This window comes from Protopterus annectens, chromosome 1.part2, assembly GCF_019279795.1.
Source record: "Protopterus annectens isolate FY-2018-M chromosome 1.part2, PAN1.0, whole genome shotgun sequence".
NCBI lineage: Eukaryota > Metazoa > Chordata > Ceratodontiformes > Protopteridae > Protopterus > Protopterus annectens.
In genome coordinates, this window is record NC_056727.1 from 449,213,573 (window position 1) to 449,236,938 (window position 23,366).

The 23,366-nt window shown below is 43.0% G+C and overlaps 1 protein-coding gene across 1 annotated transcript in view; it reads right to left on the reverse strand.

The window, feature by feature from the left end:
• Positions 1–23,366, reverse strand: part of RBBP9 (RB binding protein 9, serine hydrolase) — a 225,969-nt gene that overhangs the window by 41,371 nt on the left and 161,232 nt on the right. The window contains exon 4 of the mRNA XM_044056985.1: positions 21,372–21,457. Within this exon, the coding sequence (XP_043912920.1) occupies positions 21,372–21,457 (86 nt within the window). The remainder of the gene's footprint in view (positions 1–21,371; positions 21,458–23,366) is intronic.

Sequence of the window (23,366 nt, forward strand, 5' to 3'; positions counted from 1 at the left end):
AAGCCATATGTATCCTGTTATTGTACATGCCAATAGACGATATCTGTGGTATGCATGATATGCTTGTTATGCTGTGTAGAATATCTGTCATATATACCTACAATACTATACATTACACATATTTCACATAGTATCCCATAATGCAAAGCATACCTGCACAGCGGGACCACCTTAGATATGTCATTAACGTTATATGCCCATACACATGCGTGCTGTGACAGTATATCAACATATACTATCCCCTGCTATGGCACGTCCTTGTTGGACATACCCTACCACTGACGGCGGGTTGTATGGAATTGTTCTGTTTAACGCCCTCATGTAGCATCCCTTGTGGTGTCTGTGCTGTGTACCTTGTGTCCCACTGCTGGACGCACAGTTTCTACAAGTGTTAGTATGCTCAGCAAGACATCACTACATAAATACCTTTCCCCACTTTATGCATTGCGGACACGTTTAATTAATGCAAACCAGGCAATACATACAGTAAAACTAATTAATACAGATCATGCTATACATAACCTTACATATTGGGTGTTCTACATACCTTGTTATCGTTACGGCATTTTGTTTTTATCTCTCTCACAGTGTTTCAACTGGTATTCGGTATGAGCATACGGTTGGAATGTCTGGCAAGTCATCCTTATATACGTCGATACCTGTAACATGTGGATTCATCCCGCCAATTGGTGCTCCTGAGTGACTAATTACTTGCATATCAGCTGTGCAGCTACTCCATTCGCCAATTACGCGGCAACAGTGGGGTATAACTGAATCCTCCACTTGGGCGTTGCCTATTTGCCCTACCTTAGGGGAGACTGTCTGTATTGCGTTTTGTTATGTGTAATTGCAACTGCTATGCATGGAGACAAGTATACTTTGGATTCATGTCCCCCGTGGATTGTGTGTGACAGGTAGAGTATTTGGTTCAACATGTGGGTGTACCTGTCATCCCAACGTCTGATAACGGAGTATTGCAAACAAAACCTGTAACATGGCTGTTTGTTCCATTATACAACGCCTGCAATTTTGCATGACGCCTTTAATTGTGTCTCTCACACGGTATGTTGAGGGTTCTGCAGATGTAATTGACTGACCGGATGTTTGTGCTGCTATTACAGTCTGTATTGCTTTAGTTTCTAGTGTGGGGGATGTCGGTGGGTGTACGTAGCATATACAGGTTTGTGGGCCTTGCATTTCTACATAATCCGTATATATGTGTGTGGGCTTCGTCCCTAATTAGAGAGCTAACAGTTAGTAGACTTATGTTACGGGATTGTACGTTGGGCAGTTGTTAATTGGTTTCTATATCGTCTGCAGGTGAGCTTGCTACTTGTATACCTCCGGAATTGCAGCGATATATGAAGGGATATGTGTAAGTGACAGCTATCCCTTGTATTTCTGTCCCAGATATTTGCAGTCATTGCGGTTGTGTTGGTAGAAGAGCCTGTTTGCCATGGGTTACCACCTTTTCATATGGTCATTGTTGGACACTTGCGGGACACACAGCGGTGTTTACAGGCCAACACGTAGCCACGGTCAGTACACAGGTTAGCACATACTTTTATCCTCAATACATACCTATTGTTGTGGGACTTTGGCTACTTATCATATTGCATGTAACATTTACGTTTCTTACATACAGGCATAACTATTAAATACGACTATTACATTATATATGGGACATATTAATGTCCTACCATCTCGGACATTTGCCCTTTGTACTGTTTTATGTCAGGACACACCTGCCCAGGGTGGGGCTGTCCCTCCTACTGTGGGACAGGTGGTAACCGTATGCCTACGGCTAGCTATACCCACACCTACCGTACTGATCTGCCTCTGACTTGGCACTAACAAACACATGTTGCGGACACACACACACATTACAGTCACACGGAGACGCACACGGCACCCTCAATGCACACTTACACAGACTACGGCACTCACAAACACAGTTGAACACAGTACCTACGTGGACCGCAACACCGGCAGCAGTGACTAACTGTCCCTTCATATCATCATACTATTACTCGCGGCTGTACTGTTCCGGTACTGTGTTCTATCGGTCTTTCAGCCTTGTGGTTATGCATGTCGGTATGTTACACATTCCATAGTTGGCGGTATCCTATTTATTTGTACCTCCAAGGTGTTATGAATGTCGTTGAACTATCTATTATATTTGCAGATATCGCTGAATCCATCTATATCAACATATATCACTCTATTGCCCTTTCTATCTGTATTATATATATGCATATGTGTACAAATATATATATATCTATCTATAATATATATATATATATATATATATATATATATATATATATATATATATATATATATATATCTATATATATATATATCTATATATATCTATATATATCTATATATATATATATATATATATATATATATATATATATATATATATATATATATATCTGGCAGGGAACGTGACAGGCACACAGCACCACCATATGCTGTAAGGCTCATGTACTGTTCAGGTGTTGGCATTCCGTGTTCCACTAGCTGTTGTGTTTACAATGTTTGAGGGCTGCCTATGTAGGAGTCACACATTGGGCCACCTATGCATTACAATTTACAGGTGGTCATGTTTGTGTGCCATCCATTTTACTGTGTGTGCAGGTGGAGAGGTGTCAGTCTGTAGGGGCCTACACTGTCAGAGTATGTGCTATACGTTCCCTCTTTGCCAAGGCGTAGGCATATTGGGCACGCCTCCGTCTGCCTACTGGGGCTGGCACAGTGTGTTCATGGTCTGAATCCCTCTGTGCCTGTAATGGCCTTGGCAATTGCGGTGGGCTATGAGGGCCTTCACCATTTTGTCCCTGCTGCAGCTGCTTCCGCAGGATCATATTATGTAGCATGGCACATACTATGACGATGTGGGCACACGTGCCTGGAGAGTACTGCAAGGCTCCACCAGATGTATCCAAGCACCGGAACCATGATTTCAGCATCCCAAACACACGCTCTATGATGATTCTGGTTTGTGCGTGTGCCTCATTATGGCGTTCTTGCATGGGTGTGTGTGCATTTCTGATGGGAGTCATCATCCACGGCTCCAGTGCATAGCCAGCATCCCCCACAAGATGGCCATATGGGATGTCCCCCCTGACAAATACCTGATACAGCTGTGAGGCATGCCAGATATGGGAGTCATGGTAGCTTCCAGGGCTGCCAGCACACACATCCATGATAATGCCCTGGGCATTGCACACGACCTGGCAGTTGATGGAGTGGAATCCCTTGTGGTTTATGTAGCGCCTACCATGCTCACCGGGTGGTGACTTGATTTGTATGTGCGTGCAGTCTATCGCACCCAGTACCTCCGGGTAGTGTGTCACACGGTGGAAGTGGCACATATTGCTGGCCAACTCCTCCTGACTTCGGGGGAAGTATATCTGCTCATTGGCATGTGGTAACATGGCATCCAGGAACTGGTGTAGTACCCTGGATGCTGATGCCTGTGAGATACCCATTATATCTCCAGTTGGCCTTTGAAAGGTACCTGTGGCCAGTATTCGCAGGCTTGCACATACCTTCGTGTCCACTGGGATGGGTTCCCCTCTGTTGTTTCTGGTTCTCAGGCGTGGCCAGCACAGCTCCACTATTTGCTGTAAGATGTCCCTGTCCACCCTGTAACGCTCTACTATCTCCAGGTCATGTAGCCCCTGGTAGGTTACCCTTGGTCTGAACACTCTCCTTCTCCTCCGAGGCCTGCGATGGTTGTCGGCATCATCCTCCACAACACCGTCAGTCTCCAACACATGCTGATGAATCACAGCTATGGCAGCTCCCAACATGTACATTTTAAAAGTTCCCCGTGTGTTTACACCTATGGTGCAGAGTTTGGGAATACACAGGTGTGTGTAGGGTGCTTTCACACTTTATACTATTGTGCTGTGAACACCGATGATGTCATAGGGTATGTATGATCGTAGCTACAGGGTATCTTATGTGTTTTACTGCCGGAACTACTATTGTGGTGCCTTTGGTGTTAAATTACATTTGGCTGCCGTGGATTACCTCTTGACCTTCCCTTTACATTTCTGCGCGTTGCACCTACCATTTTCTGGCGTGCATCCTGCAGCCTACTTTCATTTGTACTTTCCTGGACCTGGTGTATCTTGCGTTATGTGTGCTACTGCCGGTCTGCTGTCGGTTTGCTTTGCTCTGCTGTGTCAGGTCTCCTATCTTTGCAATCCAATACCTCCCCTCCTTTCTTTGCATTCCAATGCCTCCCCTATCCTGTTTTGCAGGTTTCTGCAGGCAGACTTGTCAGCTGCCGTCGATTGGCCATCGTGGGTTGATTGGTGTTGATTGCTCATTAGTACTCCAATTACCCTACTTCAGCATTTCCTTCTTTTCTTCCCCTGACCTTCCTGTTTGTGCTATTGTTCGCGCGTCGTCCGATTACTGGGTTTCGGGCACGTTTTCATCCCCGTACACATGCGCTTTTGGGCACCATGTGTGCTCTCAGCTAAACGATTCTATACCTTCCTCCCCACCCCTGTCCTGCAGCTTTGTTTAGCAATGGACAGGCCAGATTTGCATTGCTCCAATGTGCTTACTGCTACGGTGGCACACCCCTCTGCTGATGTCATGTATCTCCTCTGAGCCACTCCTCGGTGTTATACCGCTGCGCCGTATGGTACAACCTTCATTCGGCGGCACATTTGCGATTCAGTATTATCTGTCTCATTTGCATGGCATTGACTACTAATTCATAGTTACCGCGCCGAACACTATCGCAGGCCCTTAGCAACCCTTGCACCTTGGTTGTGGTGTTCCATGCCTACCATTGTGCATTATGCTGTAACCCTGATTTCTATTATGTTGCGATTTTATGACATTTTTATATTATTTCTTTATGTTACAGCTTCCGCACACATGCCCTGCGGTTGTGCTGTGCGTTACTGTGGACATGACATTAAATGTTGTTATTTACGTGTTGTGCATCTTTTGTTATGCCATTGGCTGTGTATTTTGCCATTGGCATATGTTAACGTTGTGATACCTGGGTCTGGCCCGCTTCCATAGCTCCGATGTTCTGTTTGGGAAAATGTAAACCGTGTTTTTTGGTTTACATTTCCGTGGCTTTCACGCCTGCACCACTTCATGAATCACTATATGCCTTCATTTGCATGGTGCGACACTGCACATGGGGTGATTAGCATACCTAAGCCGGGGGCTGCGCAGTTCTGGCGTACGCCGGTAGTGCATGTGGAATTGAATCGTACCTGAATCGCTCGACGGCCATATTTGGCATTATACCGCCTACGCTATGCCTGCGCCTGGCGCAAGCTTCATGAATCCCGGGGAATATCTTTAAACTTGTTGGCTAACCCTAAGTAACATAATTATCCCTCTCACTCTAATTATATGCTTCTCTTGCTTCATCCCATGTTTAAATCCTTTTCCCTTTATTAGCTGTTCCCAGTATTTAAGTAGTGAATAACTAAACCTCCAAGTTGTAGACATTGTGCTTCTGTTTTAACTATCAGGCATATTTTGCAACCAACTAGGCAGATCAAGGTATCACAATTATTAACCTGTTTTACAGAGTGTATCTTTTTTAAGGAGGGAACCTAAACACTGTTGTGGGTACATTTCCCCACTGTCCCCAAACAGCCAATCTCAGATATCTATATGACCCATTTTGTATTGTTTCACTGCTCTAAGCCAGAATCATTTCTTTCCATCTAGCTTTAAATGCTTGCTATTGTATTAAATATAATAATCACATTTGGGTAACTCTAAAATAGTTTACCAAATCCATAAAGCCTAATCCTCCCTGTCCTTTTGGCAGAAAGAATAGTTCTGTAAAGTCTTACCATAACCCTAGATGTCCTCCTTTTCTATGTTGCAGTATTCTTAACATGTGGGAGATCCTCTGCTCCAAGCGACCCAAAGTCCGGCCAGCATACAACAGCTTGGGACATCGCAGGTATGGCTTGTCCAACTTCAGCCATAAAAGGACATCCGCATGTACAATCCTCAGAACTGAAATACCCTGGGGGAACATCAGTGTAAGGAAAAAGGAAAATAATCTGCCATCCAAGGATAAGAACAGGGGGGAAGGAGGGAGGGATAGAATACTGCAACACAGAAGAGTAGGACAGCTAAGGTTATGGTAACATTTTATATAACAAAGCTTAGCAAGAAACCTGGGAGGAGGAAGGAACAGAGGGACTTTCTAAAAAAGCCAAGAAGAATGACTCTACAAAACAATACAGCCCTGGACTTAGAAATACTATCCAGCTTGCAATGTTTGGTGAAAGTATGCTCAGTAGACCAAGTGACAGCCTCCAAAATGGTGTTAGTATCCAAACCCTTAAAGGAAGCACCAGAGGAAGCCACAGACCTACTGGAGTGAGTCTTAACAGGAACAGGGAGACTCTTACCATGAAACACAAAACAAAATGAAATAGTCTTAGAAATCCAAGAGGAAATAGTCTAGTTGGAAACTGGAAAACCCAAAGCCCTGGGATGAAAAGAAACAAAATGCTGATCAGATTTCCTGATAGCCTCAATCTTATCCAAATAAAACCCAGGTTGTCTATGCACATCCTGGATGTGAAGGATCCTCTCACTGGAGGATTGTGGAGAAGGGAAATAATGGGCAATTAAATAGATTGATTAAGGGACAACTCGTTCACCACCTTGGGCATAACAGAAGGATTGGTATGCAAAGAGACTCTATCCTTATGAAAAACAAGAAAATGTAGAGATGCCATTAAAGCTTGAATCTCACAGACCCTCCTAGCAGAGGTTAAGGCTAGTAAAAGAACAGTTTTCCACGTATAAAAATTTAAGGAAGCTGAAGCTGCAGGTCCAAAAGGAGCTACAGTTAGCTTCTCTAAGACATAATTCAAATCCCAAGGAGGAGGAACAGGTTTCCTGGGAGGATTAATGCGCATGATACCTTTGAGAAAAAGTTTTACTTCCAGTGTAGAAGCTAAAGAGGGAATCAATGGCAGACAAGCAGAAATGGCTGACAAGTGAACCTTCACTGTGGAATAAGCCAAACCACTCTTAAGTAACTCACACAAGTAGGAAACAACAACAGGGATAGCCACTGAAAGTGGATCCAGATTATGTGAAAGACACCAAGTAGATAATCTCTTCCAATTACATAAGTAAGATTTTCTAGTATTGTTTTTTCTGGCCTCCTGCAGAACCCTAAGCACGTCCTCAGAAAAAGGTGTCTGAAAGGAGTCAAAAGTTTATCACCCACACCACACAGTCAGTTGTAAAGTTAACAGATGGGGATGAAGCAGAGATCCCTTATCCTGTGTGAGAAGGTCCACTCTGTGAGGTAATGTATGCTGACTGCCCTTGGCTAAAGGCAGAGGAGGGAACCAATGTGATCTTGGCCAAAAGGGAGTCACCAGCAAGATTTTTGGTTTGTCCTGATGAATCCTGAACATGACTTTTTAAATGAGAAGAAATTGGGGGAATGCATAAAGAAATATCTCCTTGCATGAGAAAGATGGGGCATTCACCTTACAAACCAGAGGATCTGGGACTCTGGCACAAAAAAGAGGAAGTTGCCTGTTCAGAGAGAAGGTAAAAAAAATCCACTAGAGGAGTACCCCACCAATGGACCAAGTCCAAAAGCACATCTCTGTGAAGCATCCACTTGTGGGATTGAGTCATGGACCTGTTTAAAGTGTCTGCCACAAAATTTTGAGTGGATGAAATGTAAACTGCTTGAAGAGTCACCTTGTACTGAACTGCCATGTTCCATGCCACCACAGCTAATCTGAAAAGAAGATATGGCTTTATCCCCCCATGCTTGTTTACATACTAGAAGACTGTGGTGTTGTCAGTAAACCAATTCAGTGGTCCTAGATGAGAAAGACGATGGAAAGCCTGTAGAGCTAGAATGAGGGCCCTCATTTCCTTGAAAGCCATCATGAGATCTGTTCTTAGCCTGCACCCTAGAAAAATATCATCCTGAGAAGGGGAAAGAAAGGATTTTTTGAAATTTATTGTGAACCCCAACCTTTGCAGGAGAGAGGGATGGCAAACTGCAGATTTTGAAGCAACTGTTCTGGAAGAGCAGCCACAAAAAGGAGATCATCCAGGTATGGATATACCTGAATACCTCTGATCCTGCAATAAGCAATCACAGGGACCAAGCACTTTGTGAATACCCTTGGGACAGTAGGCAAGGCAGAGAAATGAAAGGGTAAGGAAGCCACAGAGAAACGTAAACATTTCCTGTAAAGAAGATGAATAGGTATGTGAAGATAAGCATCCTTGATGTTCACAGAATCCATGTAGGCTTGAGGAGGAATTAAAGGAAACAAAGTCTGTAAAGACAGCATGCGGAAAGTTGGAACCTTTAGAAAAGTGTTTAAATGGGAAAGGTCCAGAATGGGTTTCCAAGGACCTTCCTTTCTGGGCACAAGAAACATTCTTGAGTAAAACTCCCATCCCCCTTGGTCCAGAGGAACATGATGAATTATACCTTAAGTAATTAAATCTTTTAGAACCGGTGAAAACAAATCCAACTGGTTTGGAGGAGGTTGAGAAATGCCCCTGAAAGGAGGAAGATTTTTCCAAGTCATTAAATATCTGTGGTGGATAATAGACAGAACCTAGGAATCATAAATTATACCTTCCCAAGCTGGACAGGGCTAGACAAAGAGAAAGAGAAGTAAGATTTGGAAGTGGTTTGTAGTCAGAGACTACCAGGCCTACCTGTAAAAAGCTGTTTAGGTGTGGAACCTGAAAGAGAAGTTTTAGGCTGAGGAGGAGGAGGAGGAGGAAGAGAAGGAGGAGAAGAAGAAGAAAGATGTGTCTGCCTCCTAACAAAAGAGATTTTAGAAGAAAAATTTCTGTGGAGAGGTGACACAAAAATGTTTCAAGTCCTAACGTTCCTTTCCCTTTTCTTGTAAAGACTTAAATAAATCTGCAGCTGCAGTACCAAAAAGAGCATTGGTATCCAGAGGAGCATCCATCAGTTTTGCTTTGATGTTATCTGGCAGTGGATGAAGCCTCAACCAAGAATACCTTCTAAGGACAGAGCCAGAAGCAGCTGCTCTAGATGATGCTTCTGCTGCATCACAGCTGCCTTTGACTGAGCGATGAGCCACTTGAAAAGAAACTCCTAAAAGGGACATAACCTGATTTTTAATATTAGAATCTGGAAGCTCAGAAAGAGCTTGAGAGGCCTGAGAAAGAAGAGCCAAATAATACCTGAACATGTGTGTTTCACAGTTAATGGCTCGAAAAGCTAAAGTGGCAGAAGTGTAAACCTTCTTCCCAAGTCTTTCCATTATCTTGTTCTCCTTATCTGAAGGAAGAAGCTTAGAAGATGGTAACAACCTAGAAGTTTTGTCTGAAGCAACGGATACCACAGCAGGATCAGCTGAAGGGCATTTGCAAAGGAATCGACAATTGTCAGGCACCTTATGCAATCTGTCAGGCCTTTCAGGTGCAGGAGCCTGTAAATTCGGGACCTTGTAGGTAAAAGAGAAAGCATCCAAAAATGCTGGCAATACAGGTGACACAGCAGCAGAAGAAGGAGATTCCATTTGTAAAAGGTCATATCTTTTTTGCACCTCAGAGACATGAGAGCAGTCCCGTTTAAAGAATTTGCTCATCTTGTTAATACTTTTCCCAAAAGATATTTCTTCCACTGGAGAATCTGAACCATTAGATTCTTCCTCAGGGGAAACATATTCTAAAGGAGATATAATCCGAGTTGAATATGCTAAGGAATCCTCATCAGATGAAGACTCATCCTCTGAAAACTCCTGTTCTCTAACCCTCCTAACAGGGGAAAATGTAAAGGATAGAACAGAAACAGCACAAGAAGGCTTAAGAGCCATTAAAGCCTTAATCACTCCCTGTGAAAAAGTATCCCAGTCTGACTGAGGCAATTAAGGGGCCGGAATGGGCTTTGTTTTTTGTTTTTTCTTAACATGCACCTCTACTTGATGGCCAGTGGAAGGACCCAACGTAGGCCTGCCTTCAACAACCAACACCAGGACCTCTTCCCTAACAAAAATCTAAGGTATGTCTCTGGACTCCATTGATGCCACAAGCTGTGGTTCCCTTTGTCCAGCCAATATAGACAGCTGCACTGCCTATGAGGATGTGCCTAGGTCGGATTCTTTAATGGCCTTCGAAGTGGTACCCACTGAAGAACCAAACACAACCGCCAAACATACCAATGGGTCTTCACTAACCTCAAGGGATATGTCAGCAGAAAGAGGTGCAGCAGAACAGGATTCGGGCCTAGGCTTACAGAACTTACTCTTCAAAGTCGGCCTGGCCGAAGGACCCACAAAACCCTCCATAATGTCCTTAGCTAGTCTTTTCAAACATTGGTTCTCTAAATAAAGACTCCAAGCCAAAAGACGGCTTTGCAAGGTCTTTGGGACAAAGGCCTGACAAATAGCACAAGAACGGTGGTCGTGATTTGCGCCTAGACAAAAAGACAAAGATAGTGACTGTGGAATTTGCCTTCCACACCTACATCTGCCCTTCCTGGATGACATGAACTAAACAAAAAAGGCAGTAGAAATAAAAATGAAAACCCCCAATGGGGCACTTATCTGAATGCTGGAAGCAGCAAATGGAAACAGGCACCAGACTGATGTACGAATCAAGCGTTCCAAATGGTGGCAGAGAAGTTCAGAAAACTGAATGTGTGGATGTCCTTTTATGGCTGACATTCAACAAGCCATACATGTGCCGTCCCATGTACTTGTAGTAGCTAAAAGCTGTTTGCTGGCTGGACATTGGGTCACTTGGGGCAAAGGATTTTCCACATGTTACGAATACTGTAACATTAGAATAGAAGGACGTCTACCTTTTCCCATTTCAATCTCTCTTTTTTCCCATTCTAAAAAAGTTTTTTAGTTTCTTTTTTAATTTCAACCAAATTGTACCCTTGGGTTTACAGATATATTGCTTAACTAACAAATTATTATGCGGATCAAAAATATTGATTGCTATTATTTTATCGACTCCATCCACTACCATCAACCACCAGCTGCTTATTTTTGGCCACCATTCTGTCTACCATATCTTACCACATTTCTGAAGCTGCTTTTCTTATCTCATTCTTCATGTAATCCCCAGAGAAATCCATGATGTCATGTCCCCAGAGACAGGGATAGTTCTGTACCTGCTGGTATGTAGGAATAAAGTCTACATATTGTCTTTGTATTGTTAATCTCACATCTCTACAGCTCATGGTAACACACTAAAATTTTGAATAAAATCTGAAGATCCCTTTCAGGATTAGTTATGTAGAGAATTACCTCATTGGGAAATAACGCTATTTTTTCTTGTGAAGAATCCCATGGATATCCATATATTTATGACATAAAATGTTTCTGGCCACAGGTTCCAGGTAAAGTGCAAATAAGAGGGATGGCAGGGTGTCATCCTTGCCTCATCCCTCTAAGCAGATCAACAGGTTTCAGAAGCATCCCATTCTACTTTAACTGTGGAACCCTTACATATGGTAAAGATGAATTTTATCTATAAATCTGGAAAGCCATATTCCTACAAGACTGCCTCTCTGCATATTTTTGGATTAACAGAGTTCTATTAATGTTAGCAAATGTTTAATTGCCTTCTCTTAAGTATCTCAGAAAGTCTATTTGTGGCAAATATCATAAAGACTATAATCATGACTGACAACTGAAATATTTCTTGAACATCCTGGCTCGGTCCTATCCTTCCATTCCATCGGAATTACAACCATTACTGCCTGTTGCCAAGAGGTCAGTATAGATTTTTCCTTTCATTAAATCATTGAATCAAATCTTAAGAACATCACCAAGACCCCTCTTTCAAACCTCAATGAGTACACCATCTGACCAAGGCATTTTCTCTGTCTTTTGATTTTTAATTTCTTCCTGGATTTCCTCTGTCTTTACAGGAGGTGCTATCAACACCTCTTGCTCTCTCTCTCTGCCATATTATGCTAATTTGACATGTGTAAAAGCTCCTAACTAATGAGCCATCTTCCCACATTCTTTTATAATGGAGATACTGGTGTGTAAAGTGCTATAAAGAACTTTGCCAATGCCTACTGTATTTCAAGAGGACTATTTACAGTTTTACCTGCTTTTTTACTTTTAATTGTTATAACCAAGCATTCAACTTTTCATGGTCTTAGTCTTGGTGCTAAATATTTAGCTGTTTTAGCACCACTTTTTAAAAAAAGGTTTGCCTCTAAAGTCAATGCCCTGTGCGTATTCAAATGTCTAAATGAGCCAGCAGATTTTGCCTGGCCTCTTAACTGCTCCTGTCTCTCATATGGCTCTTGAGTGCAACTGAGTTGTACACTTTGTCACTGTCTCAATGCCTCCACATATTCACTACATCCTGCACCCCATCTGTCTCTTGCCTTTTCCATGACTAATTATCTGATTATTACATCCTTCCTGCTTTTCTATAGTAGTGCCATCTGTGGTTTGCATGGTGGTTAGGGACTTTTTGTAAGTATAACTCAAATTACTCTGCAAAATAAATATGTTGGGAAATGCCAGTGCCCCCAAATCACATCTCACATGATCCTTCACAAAATTACTTACAAGGGTAGGAGATCAAAAATAAAGATGGGATGTTCTGTTGTCATTTCCACCACAAATCCATGTTCAGAAACATACCATCTATCCTTTGTATTTAATATGCGAATACTCTAGTATTATATTTTTTATCTTGATGTTTTATGTTATACTAATACCTACGTGTCACTCTAAGTATTCATTACTAATTTTTATTTTGCTTTAGTACACAAAGGGATGATGGGCAGACATATTGACATGATTTTGCTTTTTAGTTAGGCTTTGTCTTTCCCATAATACATGCTGAATACTGATAATGGACATATCCTTCCCTACTGTCTCACGCCAGATCTTGTTTGCATTTACTTAGAATGGCACAATCAGAATTTACTGCTGACTTTCAGAACCTCTGAACAGTCATTGCCCTTCAACTGCCTTGATTAACAATACACAATATGCAAGAAAGGAAAATGGAAATCAAATACAAGTCCATAGGTGACTCATAGTTCAGCACATCACACTACTAGTACTACTATTACTCCTGCTAGGCCTCTCAGTCAGTTTGGGAAGTTCAAAATGGACGTGTGCATATGCACCATTTCACAGTGTGATTATGTGTGTGCATGCATGTTATATGTATGTAGGTTGCCACAATTATTTGGATTTTGACCCTTTTGATCATTTTACATCTAGGAACTAATGAATAATATAATTTCTAGTCACACAGCAAATAAGTTAAGGTGGTGATTAGCTGGCCTTGCATTGGCATGCTTCCTAACAGGATGTAGTACCTTGGGAATAGTCAGTAATTCTGTGAACTGGTGGAAAGCTGATAGATTTGCTGTGAGCAGAGTTGGAATATATTCCAAACTGATAAGTAAACTTTTTGCAACTTAATTTGCACTGTGCTGTATTTATACATTTGCTTATTATTTATAGTGGTGCTGTATTGTTTCTGTCCCTTTTTGTCTCCATTGTGTTTAACACCCACCCTCCCTGTTCTTGTTTTGGTGGTAATCTTGGTAGCTTTGAAACTGCCCGCCCCTCTTGTAAATTTGTATTTGGATACTCCTTCTGGGCCCATCTCATTTGCTCACTCAACTGAGTGCAGTGAGATCATATTCTGATTTCAGGCACTCCTACTGTGTACAAAGAAAGCATTTGGGAAGGACAACCGCTGTAGCCTCTTAATCCTGCTCTGTTCCCTCCCTCAAAAAAAAAAAAAAAAAAAAAAAAAAAAAAATATATATATATATATATATATATAATGCATTTGAATTGTATATATTGCTGTTTTAGCTGCTTTGCTTTAAAAAAAATTCTAAGCTTGTTTCCTGCCTTTCCTGTAACTAGTCTAGTCCACCAGGACAGTTTGTAAGCTCATGAGCCCCCCAAGCCTTTCTGTGTTGGAGGGAAGCCTTCTAGCTTATCAGCACTAGGTACCCTATCTACCACAGGAGGAGAGGTTTCTGGCCCAGAAATTATAGTTTTTTGGCCGTTTGGGAAGCTTTTCCATCTCTTTCAACCCTCTGATTTAAAAGCCTGTGTTTGCGCTTGTTTCCTGCCTTTCCTGTTACTAGTCTAGTCCAGGTACAGATTTGCTGTATCCAGGACTCTGTAAGCTTCTGAGCCCCCAAGCCTTTCTGTGTTGGAGGGAAGCCTTCCAGCTCATCAGTGGGAGTGGTAAGCATTAAGTAACCTATCTACCACTACAGGAGTGGTCCCTGGCCCAGAATTTGTAGCTATTGTCCGTTTTGGGCAGTTTTCTTCCATCTCTTTCAACTTTCTGGTTTGAAGACCACACTTGCTCTTGTTTTCCCACCTTTCCTGTAACTAGCCTAGTCCAGATACAGAGTTGCTGTATCCAGGATTATTGGTAATCTTCTGAGCTCCCCACACCTTTGTGTTGGAGGGAAGCCTTCTAGCTTATCAGTGGGAGTGGTAAGCACTAGGTAGCCTATCTTCCACAGGAAAAGTGGGTTTTGGCCCATAAATTGTAGTTTATTGGCTGTTTAGGCAGTTTTCCATCTCTTTCAACTTGCTGGCTTAAAAGCCTGTGTTTGTGCTTGTTCCCCGCCTTTCCTGTAACTAGTCTAGTCCAGGTACAGATTTGCTGTATCCAGGACTCTTTGTAAGCTTCTAAGCCCCCCAAGCCTTTCTGTGCTGGAGGGAAGCCTTCTAGCTTATCAGTGTGAGTGGTAAGCATTAGGTAGCCTATCTACCACAAGAGGAGTGGTTCCTGGCCCAGAAATTGTAGCTACTGGCCATTTGGGCATTTTTCCCCATCTCTTTCAACTTTCTGGTTTAAAAGCCACACTTGCGCTTGTTTCCCACCTTAACTGTAACTAGCCTAGTCCAGATACAGAGTTGCTGTATCCAGGACTGTTAATAAGCTTCTGAGCCCCGCAAGCCTTGCTGTGTTGGAAGGAAGCCTTCGAGCTTATCAGTGGGAGTGATGAGCACTAGGTAGCTTATCTACCACATGAGGAGTTGTTCTGGTCCAGAAATTGTAGTTTATTGGTCGTTTGGGCAATTTTTCCATCTCTCTCAACTTTCTGGTTTTAAAGTCTGTGTTTGTGCTTGATTCCCCACCTTTCCTGTAACTAGCCTAGTCTAGGGACAGAGTTGCTGTATCCAGGACTGTTTGTAAGCTTCTCAGCCCCCCAAACCTTTCTGTTGGAGTGGAGCCATCTAGCTTATCAGTGGGAGTGGTAAGTATTAGGTAGCCTGTCTACCACAAGAGGAGTGGTTCTTGGCCCAGGAATTGTAGTTTACTGATCATTTGGGAAGCTGTCCATCTCTTTCAACTTTCTGGTTTAAAAGACCACATCTGCACTTGTTTCCCATCGTTCCTGTAACTAACCTACTGGAAAGCACTAGAAAACCTTAAACTGATACAAGCCTTCTAGCTTAAAAGAGAGTCTTTGGAGTGATTAAGTATTAGTTTTCTGTATTTTCTTGCTGTACTTAACTGTTTTCCGCCTAAATGCTGATTTTCCAGCATTTATTGTGAATTAAAAAGATTGTTTTTTTCACATATTGTACTTATTTGACTGCCTGTACTTTTAAAAATAGTTTTTTGCTTAAATAATTTAACTGTTGTAGGCTACACACTAAAGTACAACAGCCTTTTCTGATCACTTGTAGTCGTTTAAAGCTGTTTTAAGTATACTTTTTATTGTTTTTGCCTTATCTTTAAAAAAAAAAAAAAACATTCCTGGTTTCCCACCCTGCTAAGCTAGTATAGTTCAGTTTTCAGGCTAGTGTTGAATTCAGGGCTGTGTTACAAGTTTCTGAGTTGTCCATACCTTAACTTGGATAGAGGGAAGTTTCTCTGTTCACCTGTGAGAGAGGGGAACTTTGAGCAGCCATCTGTCCCTGGAGGAGTGGTTCCAGCCCAGATGTCAGTAGTTTAAAAACCGCGTTTGCACGGTTTTGCATGCCGGGCAGCACCGGTTAGCTACAGTTAAATTATTCCCGGCTCCACTAAGTCTCCTCTTCAGTTTTTCCCTTGAAACTAGTCTAACTCTCAACCTAATCACTCAAAAAGCATCCTACAGTCCAGCACTTGCTCAGACCTAATAGCAAACACTAATACACCCTGACACTTGATTGCCCAGCAGGGCAAGGCTCTTTGTCCTCCCCTCACCAACCAAGAGACTAAGCAGCTCACCCTACTATTCAGGCATGACCAAAGGGCAACTTCAGTTGTACTCTCCAGTCCAGCTGGTGAACCTAGGTATCCTGAGGCAATGTTACAACTGCCTCATGTACACAGACAACCCTCTCCTCCCACCACAAAATACTAACATATGCGAGAGATGCAATTATACAGCCGAACTGGAGGCTAAGGTCTCCCCACCCAAGACTAGAACAGACAGTCATGAGGAGAAGGTTAACACTTGCACCACACCTCCAGCCTCACACAGACCTACTAAACCAACACTGGCAAAAATACACATAAAAACACTAAATCATACTCGGAAGCTCTAAATAAAAACCTGCAAAAGCATCAGAGAGCTCCAAAGCAGACACCCAAAAAACCTGTACCTCCCATCACAAACCAGACAATGCATAAAACACAAAATCAATGTGCCGCACAATCACAGCCCTTAAGGCGAAATAACATACCTAACACACTAGTAATAGATGACTCTATATTAAGGCACACTGACGTACCACTCACTAGGCTGGACAAGGAGAAGGTTACTGTTAGCTGCCTGTCGGGAGCCAGAATCCGCCACATAACACAAGCACTTGGGTCACTCCAGAACAAGTACAAATATGACTCTGTCATTGTTCTTGTTGGTGTGAATGATCTGAGACGTACCTCCCTGGACTACATGAAGAGAGACATGGAAGAGCTCTCTGATCATGTAGCCCAGGCGGGTATGACCCTAACCCGGAGTAGCATCCTGCCCTCACCAAGAATGATACCTCAGTATAAAGGAAAAAATTATCAATTTCAACAATTGGCTAAGCTTCTGGTGTCATTCAAAGGGGATCCAGTGTCTGTCAGCCTGGGACGACATACTCGACAAGCTGCGTTGCTTCGCAAGAGACTGCTTGCACCTGTCACCCCTTGGCTTTCGAATACTGGCCAAGGCTCTTGCTGCCCCCATTGTGCCTTTTTTAGGCAAGGCTCAAAAGTCAACCCCACCTCTAGCACAAATAAAAAAGGAGGGTTATGCTACTCAACGCCAGGAGTTTAAATCTCAAAATGCACGGGCTCGTAGCACTCCTCAGTATGGAGAACGTCGACATCTGTGCAGTAACTGAAATCTGGTTCAAGGCTCCACAGAGCACTCCAGCACTACCGGGCTACAACTCATACCACACATTTCGGCCACAGAACACGGACCAAAACACAAAAGGAGGGGGTGTATCCATATTCATCAAGGATACCTACACCTCCAGGTTAGTGGTGCAGCATGATACCTCTGAGATCATCCATGTGCAACTAACATCGGGCAAATCTGCAATGCAAATTGTGGCCTGCTACAGATCACCCTCCATGGCCCAGGAACACCACTCTGCCTTTCTGGAGACACTGGAAAACATGGCGGTCCTACCGAACACCCTGATATTGGGCAATTTCAATTACCCTACCATTAACTGGGAAAACGACTTGAGTACAAACTCCCAGGTTCAGCGCTTCCTGGAATTTATCAACTCAAATGCCCTGGATCAGCTGGTAAACTCCCCTACCAGAGGTGAAAACATATTGGACCTGGTCATCACCATCATGGGCGACAGGTGTTCCACACCAGAGGTCAACCTGTCACTGGTTAGATCAGACCATAAACTAATCACTCTGGATGTCCACACCCCACCACCACCCCCAACCAAGGAAACCACAGTGAAAAACTTTTCTAAAGCAAACTTCACCTTACTTAAGACAGAGGTGGTAAGTTTCACAGCCCCAACGCTAAAGGATAACGCTGCCCAAGATGCAGAATCCTTTACAAATGCACTCTATGAGCACCTACAAGGATGCATGGATCGTACCATCCCTAGCAAAACCAGGACTCACTCCCCTAAGAGAAGGAAACCAGTCTGGTGGACCCCTGCCATAAACAGGTTACACAATAAAAGGAGGAAACTAGTTCAGAAAAAAAAAAGCAAATCCCAAGACGGAAAGACATCCTTGATCAGTATCAGTAAGAAACTAAGGTCCCTCATAAAATCATCCAAGGCTAACTTCGAAAGAAAAATAGCCAAGGATCCGAAAGATAATCACAAAGCCTTATAGGTTCATAGGTTCACAGGTTCATAGGTTCATACTAGGCTATCTGCCCAAGGGCATTTATAAGCCTAGCCCATAGTTATGTGGCTTTCGCCACCCCTTTAGTTTGAATAAAAACTATGCCTATCATTTTTCTGTGCCTCTGTCAAGCAGTGACACTGAAGTAATCCCTGGGGTATATCTGCGCTCTCCCATCCATTGGTCAAGATTCCTCTTGAACAAGGCCAGCGAGGTGCTCTGCCTCACATGTACCGGGATTTTGTTCCACAGCATAGGGAGTCTCTGGGTGATGAATCTGTCCCTCCAGCACGTTCTATTTATAACCGTGTCAAGGTTTAAGTCTCCCCTTGTGGTTCTGAGGGATCTAGATTTTTGAGGTGAAGCATATTCATCAAATCTGGGTTTGACATGGCCTTATATGTCAGGCACAGGTCACCTCTGAGCAAGCGGTATGAGACTGAATAAAGCTGGAGTTCTTTCAGTCGGGCAGCATAAGACATATTTTGAGACCCTTTATCCTTTTGGTGAGGTACTTTTGGGGCCTTTCAAGGTGCATCAGGTGTCTGGTCAGATACATTCTGGGCGGGGCATTGTACTCAATCATAGGTCTAATGAGTGATGAGTACAGGGGGACGATGACCTCCCTTGATCTAGATGTGAATCCCTTCATGATCAGGTGGGCGATATAGAAGGTTTTCCTAACTACTTTAGCAACATGAGTGTCAAACGAAAGACTACTGTCAACTTGGGTCCCCAGATCCCTGATGACTTTTTCTGTGCTCAGTGGATTGTCACCTATATGGTAGCTAGGGGTAACCTTGTTTTTCCCGAAGGGTATGACTATGCATTTTTTGGCGTTTAACTTCAGGCCATGGCTCTGGCACCAGTTATCCGTTTCTGTGAGGCCCTTCTGGAGGATATCTGTGTCAGATGTGTTTTCGACTATGCTATATCAAGAATCTAAGTGGCAACTCACAGATATGCTCTGAGCTAGTGCAAAATAGCACAAAATATACTGAACCTACTGATATTGCCAACATCCTGGCAAATAGATTCAGTGCAAACTTCACCCCCCTCTCACCTCCAAAAGGGCCCACAACAATACTGGAAAAGTGTAGTTTCCTGGGAATCACAGACGCACAGGTGAAAACAGCCCTTTCAAAAGCCAAAAATACAGCATCAATGGGGCCAGATGGTGTCCCAGGATGCGTCTTGCACGAACTACAGAACGAACTAACCCCCCACCTAAACATGCTGTTCAACCTCAGCCTCTCCACAGGCTACGTGCCCATAGAATGGCGCACAGCAATGGTTATTCCGCTCCACAAAGGAGGGGCCACAACTGACCCTGGTAACTATCACCCCATAAGCTTGACTAGCCTGGTCTGCAAGGCTATGGAGCACATCATCATGGAACTCATTAACAAAGACATTGGGAACCTCCAAACACTTGACCCGAACCAGTTAGGCTTTGGCAGATCATGCCTACTAAACCTGGTTGACTTCTTTGAGACAGTCACCAAGGCCATAGACGAGGGAAAAGTGGTTCACACAGCCTACCTTGACCTCGCCAAGGTGTTCAACACCATTCCTCACTCAGGTATTATAGAAAAACACACCAGCCTGAACATAAACCCCTACGTCACAAGATGGGTTGCCAACTGGCTTACAGGCAGAACTCATGCGGTAAGAATAGCAGGCTCCAGGTCCGACTCTAAACCAGTCACAAGTGGTGTCCCACAAGGCTCGGCCCTGGGACCCCTACTGTTCGGCATATACTTCTCAGAAGTACAGGCAAACACGGGAGGACTATGGCTAACCAAGTTTGCCAATGACTGCAAACTGGGAGCCATAATTGACTCTCCGGCTGACACAGACATCCTCCAAAAAGGCCTTACTGAGACGGACACCTGGTGTCAAAATCATGGCCTCAAGCTAAATGCCAAAAAATGCATAGTCATCCCATTTGGGAAAAACAAAACACCCACGAATTACCACATAGGTGGCAGCCCCCTTAATACAAAAAAGAGGTAATAAGAGATCTGGGGACCCAGGTAGATAGTAATCTCTCCTTTGACAATCATATTGCCAAAGTAGTTAGGAAATCCTTCTATGTGGCCCATCTAATTACTAAAGGGTTCGCATCTAGAAATAAAGAGGTTATAGTGCCCCTCTACTCATCACTCATCAGACCCATCAAAGAGTACAATGCCCCATTTGGGATGTAACTCACAAGACACTTCCAACAGCTGGAAAGACCACAAAAGTACCTCACCAAGAGGATTACTGGCCTCAAACATATGTCCTATGCAGACTGACGGAAAAAACTCCGGCTGTACTCAGTGGCATATCGCTTACTCAGAGGTGATCTCTGCCTGACTTACAAAGCCATGTCCAACTCGGAATTGATGGACATGCTCCACCTAAAGAAATCCAAGTCACTGCAAGCCACGCGCTCTAGTGAGCTAAACCTCGCCACAACAATAAATAGAACATACTGGAGGGACAGATTCCTGTCACAGAGACTCCGCATGTTTTGGAACAAAATTCCCAAGTACATTAGGCAGAGCCCCTCGCTAACATGCTTCAAGAGAAACCTTGACGAGTGGATGGGTAACAGAAAATACACCCCTAGGATCACTTCATTGGCTCTGCTTGACAGAGGCTCAGTTAATCAATGGGGCGGTGAAAGCCGACACACTCTGGCTAGGCTTATAAATGCCCTCAGGCAGATAGCCTAGTACCTACCTATGAACCTATGAAAACTGCACACTATACAAGCAAGAAAAGTGAATGCAAAGACAGGTAGGAATCAGGAAATATATGCTATCCTGGTCAGAACAGAAAAGAAATGGAGATACTGTCCTCAAGGATTCACATTTCTAACAGAGCAATATCCTTGAATAAATGATCAGGCTATATTTATGAGTCAGCAAATGGCAACAGGAATTATGTTTTGAATTCATATCACCAGCTAACTGAAACTAAATTTTCTCTGAAAAGGCAAACATTTTTATTGTGAATGACAGCTGTAGGAGCAGAAATGCTGCCAAGCAGATACTTACCACTTTCTCGTTCATTGTCATCTCCAAGGTCAGAGGTATATGCAGACACCAATATGATAGCGTACACTTTGTGAGTTTCTGCATATCTGAAAATATAAAAAGCCCTTGTTATTATGACCTTCTGAATCAGTGCACTAAGAAAGGCTTCATTTCTTTTTCTGATGCATTAAAATGACAGGAAAAACTTTCAGTGTGTGTACATGTGCATGAATCTCTGCTGGTCTGTAAAATGAGGACCAGATGAAAATGAACTATACTTCTATGACAGGTAACGCAAAGTTGCCCTCGAGGTCACATTTTTGTTACAGCTGTGGTGGGAACTTACTTTCTAGCCAATCACTTTCTATTCCATCTTGAAGTAGAAAAAGGGGAAAAGGATTACAAGACATTATCAACATAAACTGCATCATCACATTTTATACAGTATTAACAATCTTGCATACGGACGTTGAAAAAGGTAGGAAAAAAACATTCTGCTTGCAGATTTTTACAGTCATTACAATTCAGACATCCTTTCATTTGCCCTTTCAGCCAGGTCAGGTCTTGCTTTAGGTACAATATAATATTAGATAACTACAATGTCAGTTTCTCCTCCTCATGGTGATAACCCAAATATATGTTTGAGATGTTTTTCCCATTGTTAAATGTGTTTAAAGTGTATTCAGTGACAAAAATGTTGCTTTGATTGATGGGGTAAGAGATGTTTTAAAATGTTAAATGCAGACATATTAATATTTACCTCACCTTCTTCAGCGTACTCTACATTCCTACCTCGAAAAGGCAGCAGGCCTTAGCACTCTGTCACTTAGCTTATACACTTTGCTGTCACTGCTTCCTCCATTTACCCTAACTAAACTTTCTCTTTCTCAAACACTTTCTAATCACAAAGACACCACTTTCATTCTAATACATAATGATTTGGGCACTTACTTCAGCTTATTCATCTTCTTTCAGATTATGATAAACAAGTTTTATTTTCTGTTGCAACTACAATTCTCCTAGCCAATTCGGTTAACACTGCACATGACATTACCTCACTACTTACCTTTAAGTAACAATTACCTCATGCTTGCATTCATATAACATGTAGACAGCATACACATACGGACTCAACTGGTAATATTTTCCTCCATAGTTTTTGTGACAACATGGTATGATGTACACATGTAATCAATATGGAGACACCACAAAAAGGAGTTACATTAAAAATATATATCTTCTTCTTTCAGCTTTTCCCGGTTAGGGGTCGCCACAGCGGATCACCTGTCCGCTCATGATTGGCAGACGAGTTTTACAGTGTTGAGTTGCCAGCCCGGGGCCCAACCTTCACAGAAGGCACACACATGCACACACTCACACCTAGGACCAATTTAGTGTGTGCAATCCACCTACAGCATGTCTATGGGATGTGGGAGGAAACGGCGCACCCGGAGGAAACCCACATGACCACAGGGAGGACATGCAGACTCTGCACAGAAGGCACCCCAGCCGAGGATTGAACCAGAGAACCTCTTGCTGTGAGGTGGCAATGCTAACTTGCCTGTGTAACTGATTTATTACTGTTTCTGCATTTTCTGTGTGTTTTCTATCTAAAAACAAAAAAAAACAAAAAAATAATCCTTGTTTTCCCGCCTCTCCTCGACTAGTTTAGACCAGTTTACAGGCTTTGCTGTATTCTGGGCTGTGGTGTAGTTCCTGTGTTGTCCATTACCTTACTTGGATAGAAGGAAGTTTCTTTGCTCACCAGTGGGAGTGGGGAGCCTTGAGCAGCCTACCTGTCCCTGTAGGAAGTGACCTCAGCACAAGAGCTGTAGTAATTGGTTGTTTTGGACCATTTCTAGCTCTTTTGAAGTTCCCTGTTTAAAATCCGCCTCTGTGGATTTTTTTCTGGCTATACTACTCAGACAAGCTCCTCGTGGTCCTGCAGAGTGGTCCTAGCTACAGAGAACTCAGAAAAGCGACTACTTTCTTGATTTAAGTATCTTTGCTGTTTTT